Source organism: Neofelis nebulosa, chromosome 5 (assembly GCF_028018385.1).
Source record: "Neofelis nebulosa isolate mNeoNeb1 chromosome 5, mNeoNeb1.pri, whole genome shotgun sequence".
NCBI lineage: Eukaryota > Metazoa > Chordata > Mammalia > Carnivora > Felidae > Neofelis > Neofelis nebulosa.
Window position 1 is genome coordinate 41,470,480 of NC_080786.1, and position 17,611 is coordinate 41,488,090.

Here is a 17,611-nt window from a genome sequence, read left to right on the forward strand (position 1 = left end):
ATACCTTATCCCCCTCACTACCACTAGAAACCGGGAATCTGACCTCCATTTCTAAAATTTTACTTGAAAGTGTTGTATAAATGGAATCATGCAGTATGTAACCTTGGGGATTGGCTTTTTTTACTCCATGTAATTCCCTGAAGATCCACCAAAGGCACATGTACCGATAGTTTGTTTTTATTGCTGAGTAGTATTACTTGTATGCGTACCACACGCTTTGCTCTTAACTATTCATCTGTTGTAGGACATCTGGATTATTTTTAGTTTCTGGCTGTTATGAATAAAGCTGCTATGATTTTTTGTGTGAATATACATTTCTTTTTCGTTGGGACACATGCCTGAGATTCTGTGGTAGTTGCATGTTTTTGTTTTATGAGAAACTGCCAAACTTCGAGAGTGTCTGTATCATTTTGCATTTTTTACCAGCATTGTATCAGTGAAACGTTTTCTTGGATCTTTGCAACATTTCATGTGGTAACCATTTTTCTTTTGGCCATTTTGATAGGTATATAGTAATGTCTCATGGTGGTTTTAATTTATATTTCCTAACGGCTAATGATGTTGAACATCTATTTTTTCATAAGCTTAGTTGCCATCTGTATATCTTCTTTAGTGAAATATCTGTTCATGTCTTTTACCATTTTCTAATTCATTTTTCTTATCTTACTGTTGAGTTTGGAGAATTTTTAAATATATTATATGGGTCTTTGTTGGTTATGTAGTTTGCAGTTATTTTCTCCCTGTCTGTAGCTTGTCTTTTCATCTTCTACCTTCCTTCCGCTTGCCATTAGGCTTACCTTGCCCCCTTTTATCTAATTTCCGATCAGATATATGATTTGCACATATTTTCTCCCATTCAGTAGATTGCTTGTTCATTTGGTTGATAGTTTCCTTTGCTGTGCAGAAGCTCTGGAACTTGATGTCGTCCCACTTGTTTATTTTTGTTTTAGTTGCTTTTTTTTTCTTCTTTTTTTTTTGGTGTCAAATCTAAAAAATCATCACCAAGACCAGTGTCAAAGAGCTTACCACTGTTTTCTTTTAGGAGTTTTACAGTTTCAGGTCTTACATTCATGTCATTAATCTATCTTCAGTGATTTTTTGTACATGGTATCAGATAATGGTCCAGTTCATTCTTTTGCATGTAGCTGCCCAGTTTTCCCAGCACCATTTATTTATTTATTTATTTTAACATTTATTCATTTTTGAGAGAGAGAAAAAGAGAGAGAGAGAGAATAAACAAGGGAGGGGCAGAGAGAGAGGGAGACACAGCATCCGAAACAGGCTCCAGGCTCTGAGCTGTCAGCACTGAGCCCACCACGGATCTCTAACCCACAAACCGTGAGATCATGACCTGAGCCAAAGGTGGACGATCACTCGACTAAGCCACCCAGACGTCCCTTTCCAGCACCATTTATTGCAGAAACTGTCCATTGTATATTCTTGGCTCCTTTTTCATAAGTTAATTGACCTTATTTGTGTGGGTTTGTTTCTGGGCTCTCTATTCTGTTCCATTGATCTATGTCTGTTTTTATGCTAGTACTATGATGTTTTAATAAGTAATATTTTAAATTGTTGAATACAATGTAAATTAAATGACTATCTATGAGTCCCCCAAATAATGGTGAAATGTTACAATAATGAATATAATATGCAGAATATATAATTCACATGATATTATGTTCTTAATCCTAACTCCATAACTTATTTAAATACCGTAAAATCTGGTCTTAAAATGATTTTTTAGTGATCTAACTTGTAATTGGTAGCTCACAACCAAAATGAAGGATGTCAACAAAAGGCAAGGAAATTTTTTAAAAAAGAATGGATTGGGGCGCCTGGGTGGCTCAGTCGGTTGGGTGTCCGACTTCGGCTCAGGTCATGATCTCACGGTCCGTGGGTTTGAGCCCCGCGTCGGGCTCTGTGCTGACAGCTCAGAGCCTGGAGCCTGTTTCGGATTCTGTGTCTCCCTCTCTCTCTGACCCTCCCCCATTCATGCTCTGTCTCTCTCTGTCTCAAAAATAAATAAACATTAAAAAAATTTTAAAAAAAAAGAATGGATTGTTTTAATAATTATTTTTCTAAAACTAGTAGCAATACTGTAAAGCCACTAATTTTCACAAACTTTTTATAATACTTTTAATTGTTTGTAAAGTCACTAGAAGAAAATGCACACGTTTATTCATGTATATTATTAGAACTTGCAATGGAAGTTTTCATGGCCACATTTTAGTGAGGAACATGGAAAATTTCATAACTTGTCCAGCATCTAGTAGGTAACATGTGATGGAAGTAGTATTCAGACCCACACTTGCTGCATTTCAAAGCTCATGGTTTCTCATTCTAAACCAAATGACAAAGATTTAGCTTGCTCCAGTACATAAAGTGATACTGCCCTTCGGTCAGGACTGGCTTCATGGGCTTGAGAACTATGTAGTAATACAGAGCCCTGTACTGGGTTTAATGTGCAGCTACTGCCATCTTGAAATTTCACTTGTGTTTGAACAAGTGACACTGCATTTTTAGTTTGCACTGGGAAAACTTTAGATATTTCTGGAAAATATCTCATCAGCTCTTTTAACAGTCATCATGTATAAAGATATGGTAAAACCTATCCTAATCGATAAACAAGATTATTTTGGACAATTCTGAGACTGCTCCATTTCTTATCATTAGAAAAACAACTTCACCTTTCAGATATCCATTGTCTCTTTCCTAGGAGAATGGTATTCATTGACCATGAATGTGCTATGCTCACTTGTTGCTGAGGAGCTCTTCAACAATAGTAATGTTTCTGGAGTTCTCCAGAGGAAGATATCCCACTGGGAATGAATGCCCCTTTATTTGACTTGAGCACCCCTTTTAAAAGCAAACAATAGGACTTGGAGCAAAAGTAACTTCCTCTGGTTTATGGAAGGGATACTTTGACCCTTCTTTATATTTTTTTTGGTTACTTAAATTTTAATTTATTTTTTATTATCATTATTACTTTTTAAATTTACATCCAAATTACCTAATATATAGTGTAATAATGATTTCAGGAGTAGAATTTAGTGACTCATCTCTTACATATAACACCCAGTGCTCATACCAAGTGTCCTCCTTAAGGCCCCTTGCCCATTTAGCCCATCCCCCCCAAAAAACCCCTCCAGCAACCCTCAGTTTGTTCTCTGTATTTAAGAGTTTCTTATGGTTTGTCTCTCTCCCTGTTTTTGTATTGTTTTTGCTTCCCTTCCTTTATGTTCATTTGTTTTGTATCTTAAATTCCACATGAGTGAAGTCATATGATATTTGTCTTTCTCTGATTTTGATTAACATAATACACTCTAGTTCCATCCACATTGTTGCAAGCATCAAGATTTCATTCTTTTTGATTGCCGAGTAATATTCCATTACATAATTTTATGCGTGCGTGTGTGTGTGTGGGTGTGTGTGTGATAGTACTGCGATAAACATTGGGTGCATGTGCCCCTTTGAAAGAGCACTCCTGTATCCCTTGGAGAAATACATAGTAGTGCAATTTCTGGGTCATAGGGTCATTCTATTTTTAATTTTTTTTTAATGTTTATTTATTTTTGAGAGAGTCAGAGCACGAGCGGCAGAGGGGCAAAGAGAGAGAGGGAGACACAGAATCCGAAGCAGGCTCTAGGCTCCGAGCCATCAGCACAGAGCCCAATGTGGGGCTCTAGCTCACAAATCGTGAGATCATGACCTGAGCCGAAGTCTGATGCTCAACCTACTGAGCCACCCAGGCACCCTTCTATTTTTAATTTTCTAAGGAACCTCCATACTGTTTTCCAGAGTGGCTGCACCAGTTTGCATTCCCACCAGCAGTGCAAAAGTGTTCCTCTTTCTCCACATCCTTGTCAACATCTGTTGTTGCCTGAGGTGTTAATTTTAGCCATTCTGACTGGTGTGAGGTGGTATCTCATTGTAGTCTTGATCTCTATTTCCCTGATGATGAGTGATGTGGAGCATTTTTTCATGTGACTGTTAGCCATCTGATTGTCTTCTGTGGAAAAGTGTCTGTTCATGTCTTTTGCCCATTTCTTCACTGGATTATTTGTTTTTTGGAGGTTGAGTTTGATAACTTCTTTATAGATTTTGGATACTAACCCTTTATCTGATGTGTCATTTGCAAATATGTTTTCACATTCCATCAGTTGCCTTTTAGTTTTGCTAATCATTTCCTTTGCTGTGCAGAAGCTTTTTATCTTGATGAGGTCCTATGAGTTCTTTTTTGCTTTTGTTTCCCTTACCTCGAGAGACATGTCACCAAAGCTGGAGGCATCACAATTCTGGACTTCAAGCTGTATTACAGAACCAGAAGAGACCCCTAATAGCCAATGTAATGTGAAAAAGAACGGTAAAGCTAGAGGCATCATAATTCTGGACTTTAAGCTGTATAACAAAGCTGTAATCAAGATAGTATGGTATTGGCACAAAAACAGACACAAAGATCAATGGAACAGACAGAGAACCCAGAAACAGGCCCACAAATGTATGGCCCACTAATCTTCAACAAAGCAGGAAAGAGTATCCAATGGAAAAAAGACAGTCTCTTTAGCAATAGGTGCTGGGAAAACTGGACAGTGACATGCAGGAGAATGAAACTGGACCACTTACTCATACCATGCACAAAAATAAATTCAAAATGGATGAAAGACCTAAATGTATGACAGGAAGCCATCAAAATCCTAGAGGAGAAAACAGGCAACAACCTCTTTGATCTCAGTTGCAGCAACTTCTTACTTTGACACTTTTTTTAATTCATCTTCAAAATAGTTAATTTGTTGATGGGGAGCAGTGTGGGAGAGAAAAAGAGAGAGACAGACAGACAATAACACTATCAATAGACTTTGTCTCCCACCTAGAAAGAATGTATTGGTCTCACATTGTGTTCCTATAGCACTTTTTATAAATCTCATTAATTGCCCTTATCACCTGTTAGTGTTGTTATTAGTTTAAATGTGTTTGTTCCTTGCTAGGTTCCTGAAGTAGTGGAATACATTGTTGTTCATCTTTTTTATTTTTTGGACCCCTAAAGTTTAGTCAAATTTTGATGGAATGTTTGATGAAATGAAATGCCAGATTTCCCTTGTACTTATATTTTGGTAATTATACATCTCAATCACAATTATGCATTTTTCAGTTGAGTTATATGAAAACTTCCCCAAACTAACACTTAATGAATCCCCCAAATGGATGCATAAGTGCTTCATTACCTAAAAGCAATGTTTCCAATTAGTTTCCACCTCTGGATTTTATTTTCCCACTGTGATTTAGCTAATGTTTTAGCTAAAGAGAAAGTCAGCCACTGATTAAACTAGTGTTTTAGCGTAAAACAAAATGAACCATTATTAACATAAATCTTTCTCCAATAGCATTTGACAAAATCCACTGCTAATTATTTAGCCAACTACAGATGTCCTTGTCAGGTAGTAGGATCATAAAGATTCGTTTTGCTTTTTGCTTCATTTGATTTTCTTTTTCCTGGAATATGTCAATATGTCATTTACATACTAACTGTGCACTTCTCTTGAAAGACACAGTGCAACTGATGATATGGTCTTCACAGAAAAGGGCAATTTTTTTTTTTTTACATTAAGAAAAAAAAATATACATATATATATATATATATATATATATATATATATATATATATATTTCAGGAGTCATAAGACCAAACTATTCAAAACCTTGTGACCAGTAAAAAAAATTTTAAAGCAGACTTGGAAATACCAATATTGCACCAATTATCGAGTATAAAGCATGACAGAACAATTCTGAACTTTTTTTTTTTTTTTTTTTTTGGTCAGAGCAATGGAATGCTGGAGCCAGCTTGCACAGGCTAACAAGAATGAAGTATGAACTTGTCTTCCCAACTGTTTGTTCAGTGACATCACATGATAGATTGAAATCAGCTGTCATGGGACTTTATTCACCAAGGTAATCATCAACCGCTATAAACCAAGGCCTTTTATCTCCCTGGAAAGCTAATGATTGGACATTTACCAGCAGACCACTGGGTAAGATTTGGCTTGATTTCACAACAAGAAAATTACAAGAAGATAAAATTACAGACTAAAATCACTCATGAACATAAATGTAAATATCTTTAACAGAATATCAAATAATTAACCCAGCAAAAACAAACAAAACATTATGATTGATATCATCCCACATCAATCAATGTGGTTCACCAGCCTATCAGAATAAGGAGAAAAACCATATTACTTTATCATCAGATGCATAAACGTCATATAATTAAATTTAAACTGGTAAAAATCTCAGCAATTTAAGAATAGAGTCAAACTTTCTCATTATGACTGAAAGTATTTGCCAAAACCATAAAGCTAACAACACATATGAGTGAAATATGAAAAAAAAATCTCACCTTAAAGAAAGTTGGGAACAAAGCAAAGGTATCTACTGCCAATACTTTTTTTTTTTCAATTTACTTAATTATTTTAAGAAAGAGAGAGAATGTGAGCTGGGAGGAACAGAGAGAAGGAGAGAGAGAGAGATTCCCAGCAGGCTCTGTGCTGTCAGTGTGGAGCCTGAGGCGGGGCTCAAACTTATGAACCATGAGATCATGACCTGAGCTGAAACCAAGAGTTAGATGCTTAACTGACTGAGCTACCCAGGCGCCCCAGCTGCCAATACTTTATTCACTATAATATTGGAGACCCTATCTGATTAAAAAAAGCAAGGGGAAAAAAGCAAATCCATAAAGACTGGGGATTATAAAATATAATTATTTCTATCTGCCAACAACAATTGTGTGTACAAAAAACTCAAAAGACTTTACAAAGAAACTACTAGAACTAATAAGTAAATTTAGCAAGGTGATAGTATACAAATCAATATGCACAAAATGAATTGTTTTTCCATATACTAGAAACAAAAAAATAGAAAATAGAATTTAAAAGATGCCATGTACAAAAGCACCAAAACATCAAATATCTAGTAAAACATGGTTATGAAAAATGTGTAAAAGCTCTCTACTCTGGTAACTATAAAACCTAGATGACAGAAATTAAAAACATAAAAGATATACCATGTTCTCAGATTGGACGTTTCAATATTGTTAAAATATCATTTCTCCACAAACTGATTTATAGATTCAACGAAATTCCAAACAAAAACCCCAGCAAGTTTTCCTTTACTTGCTTTTGTCGAAAATGTAGAGTAGCCAGAAAACTCTACGTGTTTTAGCTGTGTTTGGCTTTAATGACTTTTCACATGCTGTTCACTAATACATTAAAAGTTAATTTTTAAAAATTCTCCACGTATCCCCAAATTTCCTGCTATGTGACAGATAGTCCAAAAGAGAACCTGCAATGTAAACTTGAGGAACATCAGTGCATAAGGAATGGCACAGGAGGAAATCTAATAGACCGGGAATGAGTGAGAAGTGGGGAATCAACCCCAGGGACTGGGTTGTCGGGAAAATAATGAAAGGGAAGAGTTCAGAAGTTAGCACCAAATGCCCAGAGAAATCGAGTAAGGTAAGATCTAAAAGGATCTCTTGTTGAAGATAAGAGAATGGTGGAAATGCAGAAGAAATCACAGTGACTGGGTGGTAAAAGGAGGTGAGTAAGTGGAGAAAGAAAGTAGGGAATAGTCAAGCTTATAAGTGAAAAAACAACAAAAATTTTAGAGGTAGATATGCAATTGAGAGGAATTGGAAGAAAGTAAGAAAATTCTATTGAAGTACTGATAAGAAAAATATTTTGGAGAGTAGTTCCTAAAGTTGGCTGCACATGAGGCTCACCTGGAGAGCTTTTGAAAATTCCTGTATGTATTTAAGTGCAGAAGGTATACAGGAAATCTCTATGCTGTGAACCTGAAACTGCTCTTAAAACTAGTCTATTTAAAAAGAAATCCAGTACCCAGGCTGTATCTTAGAGGAATGAAATCAATCACTGGAGATAGGACCAAAGCACCGATAGCTTTTTTTTTAAGCTTCCATGTGATTCCAATGTGTAGATAAGTCTGAGAACCACTGCACTATTCTAATGCTTCTCATACTTGTGACAAAATTATCTGAGAATTTGTCAAAACAGAGAGGTCTAGGGTGGGGCCTATGAGTTTGCCTTTTCTAAAAACTCCCAGATTGTGTTGAGGTTCATGACTCATAAACCACACTTCCGGGAACATTCTCCTCCAGGGAAAGAGATTGAAGATAGAGAGAAAGGAGTAATCGAGTGGGCAAGATGCTTTGGCGGGGGAGGTGCGGGAGAAGCATGTAGATCACCAGTGGCTTGGTTGCTTTTCGGATGGGAAGAAAGGCAGGTGCATGTGACAAGGAGAAAAAAAAGGAAGTATCAATGTGAATTCAAATAAATTCGTTGGTGGATTAGCAGAAAGTGAAGGAAGTTCTGCTTTCATGACTCCAAGCATTTTAGGCTAGTACTGGGGGTATAGAATGGTCAGATGTATCTAACACATACATAATCATGAAATGATCATTTATGACAATTACTCAAGTGGCATCAAAATTAAATTCCAGACAACATCCAGGTTACATTGATGTGTGTATGTACATTGATGTATATAATCAGGACACATTAGCCCAAGAAAGTGTGTGCAGCTGTAACCATATTGACTCTAGCATTTGTTTTCTCACATAAAAACCAAGAAAGCAGTGCTGTACTACCAGTATTCCCAATATCTGCCCAAAAGCAAAGATGACTCTTTTGCTTAGAAAAAGGACAGTCATTCAATAGATTTTTTGGGTGTAAATGTATGGAATCCATGCTAGACCAAACTAATCCAAACCCAAAACTTTTCTAGTCATCCAGTAGTTTGAACACTAATTGTCCATAATTATCCTACAGGATTTGTTTGTGGAACAGATGCCAGCTGATCCAATTGCATTGCTAGTTGCACCGGGAATGATGGTTTTACAGGATGGTTGTGGAACAGTTCTGAGAACACAGTCCTTCAAGAATAGAAAGGGCCAGGGGCACCTGGGTGGCTCAGTCGGTTGAGCGTCCTGACTTTGGCTCAGGTCATGATCTCACGGTCTGTGAGTTTGAGCCCCGCATTGGGCTCTGTGCTGACAGCTCAGAGCCTGGAGCCTGCTTCGGATTCTGTGTCTCCCTCTCTTTCTGCCCCTCCCCTGCTGGTACTCTCTCTCTCTCAAAAATAAATAAACATTGGGCGCCTGGGTGGCTCCGTCAGTTAAGTGTCTGACTTTGGCTCAGGTCATGATCTCACGGTCTGTGAGTTTGAGCCCCGCATTGGGCTCTGTGCTGACAGCTCAGAGCCTGGAGCCTGCTTTGGATTTGGTGTCTCCCTCTCTCTCTGCATCCCCCCCCCCCCTCCGCTTATGCTCTCTCTCTCTCTGTCAAAAATAAATAAACATCTAAAAAAATTAAAAAAAAAAAAAGAATAGAAAGGGCCAGCAAGGTTGACATCTCACACGCACTTTCAAGGGCAATAAATACTGGAGTTTGTGGTAGAGATGGGAAAGTTCTCAATGACAGTTCTTGTGAGTTGACAAAAATGTTATGGTTTTATTCCATCGATGATGCATCCTGCAGTATGTACCAGAAGATACCACGATGTTTAACCAAACAACCATGATGTTTAAAGATAGGGCCATTTGGATGACTCTGGTGGTCCTCTAAATTTTTAATAGGCCTTTATGATCTGCTCAATTTGGTCCCTTCAGCAGCTCACAGAATTCTAGCTGAAATCTGGTAACGTATTCCAGTGCAAAGGTTCTCAAAGTGTGTCCTCATTAGCAATAGCAGTAGTGTCACCTGGGAACTTGTTAGAAATGCAAATTATTACCAAGACTTATGGAATCAGATACTTTGGTGTTGGGGTACAGCGATCTGAATTTTAATAACCCCTCCAGATGATTTTGATGCATGCTAAAGTCTGAGGACCACTATTTTAGTGAATGACCAGAAGTTAATAACCAGGAGCCCTGGGGTTTTCCAAAAAATGTCAGCACTCACCTGTCAGTGAACTATTTTGGTGGAGGACTTGGAAAACACTTTCTAGCATAATCTACTTTTCTCAGAGAGTGATAGGGTGTCATAGCCACCTACATAGTTGCTGACACTAACAGGTAATATATTTTTATAATCTTCTATAACGTCTTATTTTGGAGCACATTTTAAAATTCCAGTCGCCTTGTTCTAAAATTCTATTGGATTGGTTCTGTCAGGCAATTAAAAATCCCGTTTGCTCCCTATCAGATGTACTCCCTGGCTGGTAATTGTGTGAGCATATGTGAGTCCCACATTTTCACATGTTCCATATTTTTTTCAATAAATAAATTTTTTTCAATAAATTTATTCAATACATAAATTCACTAAATTTCAATAAAGAAATTTATCCAATAAATTTTAAAAATTGAAAAAAAAATGAGGCACCCCATTAATGCTGCTTCTTGGCCGTTTCACATTCAGAAAACAAATACACAACAAACTCACTCCAGTTTATGTAGCTGTTATCTTCAATAATTGATAGAAATCAGGTACTCTTGGGGCGCCTGGGTGGCTCAGTCGGTTGAGTGTCCGACTTCGGCTCAGGTCATGATCTCACAGCTTGTCAGTTCGAGTCCTGTGTCGGGCTCTGTGCTGACAGCTCGGAGCCTGGAGCCTGCTTCGGATTCTGTGTCTCCCTCTCTCTCTCTGCCCCTAACCCACTCGCATTCTGTCTCTGTCTCTCCCAAAACTAAAAATAAACATTAAAAAAAAAAAAAAGAAATCAGGTACTCTTTAACGTGTTAATAACAACGACAGCTATACTTAATGCAAATACCCGCTGGCCTCAATAGCTTCGTCCCTGCTATTAGCAGGGCTTCGCTACTCCCCCAGCCACTCCTCATGTCATCATGTCATACCAGACGCTATACTCTAGAGGTACTCCATGTGTTTTCAAAAGGCAGTCTGTGCCTGTTAGTTCCCCCACTGCATGCTATTCTCTGGTTCCTGTGCTCTCGCTTCCATTTATCCATCTCTAAAATCATCTGAAAAAACCTCAACTACTCCATAACATGTTACGAGAGTGTCAGTGTTCATACCAAGGACACTGGGTGTAGGTGCTATCAAAGCTTCCAATCCTCAGGGTGTTAGAAGAGCATCACATCATCGATAAAAGTAGGTGTAAACTTTGTCCCGGAAACTATTTCACCTGTGTCAGAATGCCTACATGGTCTCTTCTTGATCAGCTTTACCAGATTCTGGCCCCCAGTGCCAAAACCAGAAAGGATGGGACGGGAAAGAGACGCCATAGCTTATACATCTTTCTCCTTCTCCTGTAACTCTTTTATTGCCTGAGATGTATTTGAGAAGTTGTGAGCTGAAGACAGATTTGTTTTTTCCAGCATATCCTACATAAATAGTTTAGAATCTTGTACTGGAATGTGAGCATTGAAATCTTAATGTTTTTTGCTTAGTCTTCGGATGCCTGACCAAGGCAAAAGCAGATATATTCAATTTTAGCATTCTCTTAACAACTTCAGACAAAATTCCTTTCTCCTCTAAAAAACTGTTTATATCTCTATAAATTGAGGCAAACAAACAAGATACCAGTTTGTGAATAGTGTGTTAGTATTTCTTCATGTTTTGTTGTGGATATGTGGGTATCTGAACTATCAACATTCAGTTAAATGTGGCTCTAATAACACCGTCTAACATATACTAAGCATTCAGTATGTATGAGGCATTGTGCTAAAAATTACCTAATTTTGGGGTGCCTGGGTGGCTCAGTTGGTTAAGCGTCTGACTTTGGCTCAGGTCATGATCTCGCGGTGCGTGGGTTTGAGCCCCGCATTGGGCTCTGCTGACAGCTCGGAGCCTGGAGCCTGGTTCAGATTCTGTGTCTCCCTCTCTGCCCCTTCCCTACTCATGCTTTGTCTCTCTGTCTCTCTCTCTCTGTCTCTCTCTCTTTCTCTGAAAAATAAACATTTAAAAAATTATCTAATTTTATGTTCCAAACAATGCTGTAAGTACTTTTCCACATAGAAAATTTAGACAGGCTGAGTACCTTGCCCCGCTGATGCCAAATGCTGATCCAATCAGACCTAGATGAAGAGGGAAAACTGGATGTGTCTTCCAGATGTTGCAGGCAGATAAGTTCACAGAAGAATTGTGAATGAGACAGATAATGTGGAAATGAAATTGCTGCACAAAATTTTGGAGTAAAAAAATCATGTTAGTTTTTCTTCTTTAAATTAATTTGCTTCCAAGTTTTTCTCACTAAGAGAATTCAGTCTTATGTATTTTTTCCCTGAGGGTGTGTGGGCTATCCTCCCGCTAAAAGGTCTTTGTGAAGACTACCAGGGAATGTAACAAGAAACTTGGGAAAAAGTTCATAGGCCAAGATCCTGTAGTCCTCTATAAAGCAGGAAAATATGATGTTCTATATGTGAATCTCCCAGGCCACAGCACCAAATAAACATTTTAGACGTACGTGTGGGTCCATTTACCTCAGAAGTGGAGTGCATGACTATTAGATGAGCCATTTTTGACTCCTTCACATTTTTTATTTCATCTTTCTAGAATGATCTAGGTAACATCTATTCGAAGCATGAGCTTTTGCAAACAAAAAACTGCTCTGTTCTTCTGCAGACAGAGATCCCTACCACCTGGACAGGATTTATCCAGAACATGAAATGGCAAGCCCTAGTGACAAGGGCTGCCCTATCCAGACGCTTTTTGTAAGGAAAAGTAACCTTCATGTGGAAATAGTCAAGCCTCATTTTATTAGATTTCACTGAGTCTCTATCCCTTTTGGTTCCCTTCAGAAAGTGTCTGTGTAGTTCTGATGTAGGGTGACCTGTTCTTTGGAACTTACTGTTCATCGAAACCAACCATATCTAAGAGGCATCATAAATAATTATTAGTTAATTACACAGTGAGGTAGAATTGAAAAATAAAATCACATAAGAAAAACTGTTTCATAGGTAACACCGTCTCAGTTTATTTGGGCTATTATCAAAGAACACCATAGACTAAGTAGCTTATGAACAACAGAGATGTATTTCTCACTGTTCTCAAGGCTGGGAAGTCCAAGGTCCAATTACTGGCAGATTAAGTGTCTGGTAAGGGTCCACTTCCTGATTCATAGTTGGCTGTTTTCTTGCTATATATTTATTTTATTTTATTATTTTTTTTAATATATGAAATTTATTGTCAAATTGGTTTCCATACAACACCCAGTGCTCATCCCAAAAGGTGCCCTCCTCAATACCCATCACCCACCCTACCCTCCCTCCCACCCCCCATCTACCCTCAGATTGTTCTCAGTTTTTAACAGTCTCTTATGCTTTGGCTCTCTCCCACTCTAACCTCTTTTTTTTTTTCCTTCCCCTCCCCCATGGGTTTCTGTTAAGTTTCTCAGGATCCACATAAGAGTGAAAATATATGGTATCTGTCTTTCTCTGTATGGCTTATTTCACTTAGCATCACACTCTCCAGTTCCATCCACGTTGCTACAAAGGGCCATATTTCATTCTTTCTCACTGCTACGTAGTACTCCATTGTGTATATAAACCACAATTTCTTTATCCATTCATCAGTTGATGGACATTTAGGCTTTTTCCGCAATTTGGCTATTGTTGAGAGTGCTGCTATAAACATTGGAGTACAAGTGCCCCTATGCATCAATACTCCTGTATCCCTTGGGTAAATTCCTAGCAGTGCTATTGCTGTGTCATAGGGTAGGTCTATTTTTAATTCTTTGAGGAACCTCCACACTGTTTTCCAGAGTGGCTGCACCAGTTTGCATTCCCACCAACAGTGCAAGAGGGTTCCCGTTTCTCCACATCCTCTCCAGCGTCTATAGTCTCCTGATTTGTTCATTTTGGCCACTCTGACTGGCGTGAGGTGATATCTGAGTGTGGTTTTGATTTGTATTTCCCTGATGAGGAGCGACGTTGAGCATCTTTTCATGTGCCTGTTGGCCATCTGGATGTCTTCTTTAGAGAAGTGTCTATTCATGTTTTCTGCCCATTTCTTCACTGGATTATTTGTTTTTTGGGTGTGGAGTTTGGTGACTTGCTATATTTTTATATGGTGAAAGCACAGGGGAGTTCTCTGGTGCTTCTTGTAAAAGGGCACCATTGTCATGAGGGCTCCACTCTCATGACCTAGCCATATCCCAAAGGCCATTATCAAATACAATCACACTGGGGATTTCAACATATGCATTTTGGGGAACGCAAACATTCAGTCTATAACAAACATAAATCAAGAAACATCACCTGTTCTGTTAATTGTGATATTATACAATGTCACAATAATATATTGTGCTGCAAATAAGTAACATTTTGCAGTGACTCCCATAAAGAAATTGAGTCTATTTTTCCATTCCTTGAATCTGGACTTGGCTGTGTGACCTGCTTTGTCCAATGGGACATTAGTAAGCATAACTTAAGCAGAGGCTTGAAATGAGCTTGAACATTGAGCTTGCGTTCCTGATGCCTTTGTAACAGAGTTAGTCATCATGTGTAGAAGCTTTGGCTAGCCTCCTAGATGATGTAAAATATGAGGCTTGGTGCTTCTATTGTCTCGGACAACATATGAATGAGGCCACCTGGGATGAGACAGTCCCCAAGCAATCTGTTAACTGAATGTACACGCAAGAGTGAACAAGGTCTTGACCTGGAGAACTGTACAGCAGAATCCTGGGCTAAATAAAATGATCGCTTCAAGTTCCTAAATTGTGGTGTGGTTTATTATGCAGAAGAAATTTATACAAATAATTATAGTGAAATAAAACTTTATTTAAATATTCTCAGTGAAAGTTGTTTAATTTTGCTGAAAGCTGGCAAAACTTATGGCCAGTGTTCAAAGTACATGTAGTCCTAGAATAAAATGAAAAAGGAATGTAATTAGGTTGGTTTTTAAGGTGCAGGCCTTAGACATGAGAGTGATTTTAGGGTCCTGTGTTATAATAACGTGATTATAAAACCTATTAAAGGAGAATTCTGAGAATCAGACCTAGAAGAAAGCAACTTCTAAGGGAATAAGAATATTTGTCTACTCTCAAACACACCAAAATAATAAATTTGAATATAAAGGCCCTTAGAGAACAGCAATTAATTCTACTTCATTTTTTGTATATTTTTTCATCATGTATACTTAATATAAAAAAGTGTAGGAATAGAGAAGGGAAAAAGTTGTATTTCCAATCCTTGCAAAACTACCACTAATATTTTGATTCAAAGTCTTTCCAGACATGCACAATTGGTATAATAATATGCTTATAACCTATTATTTTTACTGCATAATATATTCTGAGTATTCATGCCATTAAAGTTCATTTATTGAACGTTTAGTTTGTCTTTAACGTTCTGTTTTAGAGATGTCTCATAATGTGTTTTTAATAAATCTCATACTGTATATTTTAGGTTGTTTTAGCTTTTTAATTTATTAGAGTGATGTTTGCTACATAGAATATACATTGCTATTTACTAGAGTACACATAATTATTTTTCTGCATTTGTATTAGTTTTTTAGAAGAAAGTAAAGCATATGAAATATATGAACATTAAAAATTTTAATGCAAAAAAAATTTTTAATGGATGTTTTCAGTTTGTTCCCCAAAATTGTACCTGTAGCTCATGACTGCCTGATTTCCTAAACTTTCATCAGCATTGAGACTTTGTCATTAGAAAAAATGAAAAGGGGTATTTCATTGTTTTCTTTTTTTGCTTCTCTTCATATGTTTTTGAAAACATTTTCTTATGATTATTGGTTATTTGTATTCTCTGTTTAGTGGTTGTATGAATTATTTTTTATATTCCTTTTCCATTTCTGTTGGGAATTTGATATTTTTTTCTCATTTAAATAAAATTTATATTAATATAAGGATATTATTTATTCCTTGGTCATATTTGAAGTACATATTTCCTTTATTGTTTGCTATTAAATATTTAATATTATAATTTATTTTAAGGTACAGAAGTTTAAGGTATTATAATTTAGTAGTTTGTTACTTTGTGATTTATTTACTTTAAAAATTCTTTCCATCTAGAGACCACGGGTGGGTGCTGTTTGTTCATTTATCTTTGGTCAATAATTCACCATCTCCTTCCTTGTGTTTGGTCTGGGTTTGTTCTGTTCTTTTACAAACCTTTTAGAGATGAAAGTTAGCTCATTAATTTTCCACTTTTCTTCTTTTCTTTAGCAAGTATTTACAGTTATACATTGCTCTTTAACTTTACTTGCATCCCAAAAGATTTGGTGTGTAATATTTTAGTATACATTTTGATATATTTTGAAATTTTATTATGTGTTACTTTTTACCCCTGAGTTATGTACACATTTCTATATATACAAAATATTTTAAAATGTGTATCTTTATCAATTTCTAATTTAAATTTTTGTTTTTAATGTTTATTTATTTTTGAGACAGAGAGAAACAGAGCATGAACAGGGGAGGGGCAGAGAGAGAGGGAGACACAGAATCCAAAACAGGCTCCAGGCTCTGAGCTGTCAGCACAGAGCCCGACGCAAGGCTCAAACTCACGGACGGTGAGATCATGACCTGAGCCGAAGTCAGATGCTCAACCGACCAAGCCACCCAGGCACCCCAATCAATTTCTAATTTAATGTTATTTGCTGTGACACCAAGGTCCAAGTGACACCAGTTCCCTGAAATTTGTTGAGACTTATTTCTTGGCCCATTATGAGAATAATTCTTGTAAAAACCTTTTTTTGAGAACAACTTATATTATCTACTTGTTTAACACAAAGTTCTACATGCATCCATTAAATCAACCTTACTTTTTTTGGGTCAAATTTTAAATAATTTTACTACATTTCTGTCTCCTACACCAAGTAAAAATCGAAAGGGGTGCATAAATTTCCCACTATGATGAACTTGTCATTCTCTAACAATATAACATTTTTCTCAATGTTAAACATTGATAAACATTGTATAACATTGATCTTAGGGGCACAAAGTCAAGAATTATTGTATTTCTTTTGAATGGAATTTTTATTATAATGTAGTTACCTTCTCGATCTCTGTCCCTAATGTTTTTTTGTCATAAAATAAATTTTTTTTGTATTAGCTTTACTAGCTTTTGTGGTTAGTATTTTTCTGTTATACATTTACCCATATTTTCTTTCTTTACATTTTTTTTCATTAATTTAGATTTGTCACCCAATAAGAACCTGGGGATAATTAGGGGCTCCTGGGTGGCTCAGTCAGTAGGGCATCTGACTTTGGCTCAGGTCATGATCTCGTGGTTGGTGGGTTCAAGCCCCACATCAGGATCCCTGCTGACAGCTCAGAGCCTGTAGCCTGCTTCAGATTCTGTGTCTCCCTCTCTCTCTGCCCCTCCCCCACTCATGCTCACTCTCTCTCTTTCTCTCAAAAAGTGAATAAATAGTAAAAAAAAAAAAATGTTAAAAATCTAACCTAACACTTTCTATTTTTTAACTTGCAAGTTTTTCCCATTTACATTTATTGTGAATATTGTAAACAAAATTGTATAGAACATATTTAATTGATATCTTGATATAACTGAATAATTATTTTCTACCATTTCAATTTTCTATTTCTTTTTGCCCCAACTTTCTCCATGCTTTTCTCTCCTTTTTCCCCCACTGTGGGTTTTGTTTGTTTGGTGGTTTAT

General features: G+C 37.0%; 1 protein-coding gene across 1 annotated transcript in view; it reads right to left on the minus strand.

Moving 5' to 3' along the window:
* Positions 1-14,728: 14,728 nt before the first annotated feature.
* The window catches only part of LOC131511974 (phospholipid scramblase 2-like), a 31,983-nt gene continuing 29,100 nt past the window's right edge, over positions 14,729-17,611 (minus strand). The window contains exon 7 of the mRNA XM_058730145.1: positions 14,729-14,830. Coding sequence (XP_058586128.1) covers positions 14,801-14,830 — 30 coding nt within the window. The 3' untranslated portion in view covers positions 14,729-14,800. The remainder of the gene's footprint in view (positions 14,831-17,611) is intronic.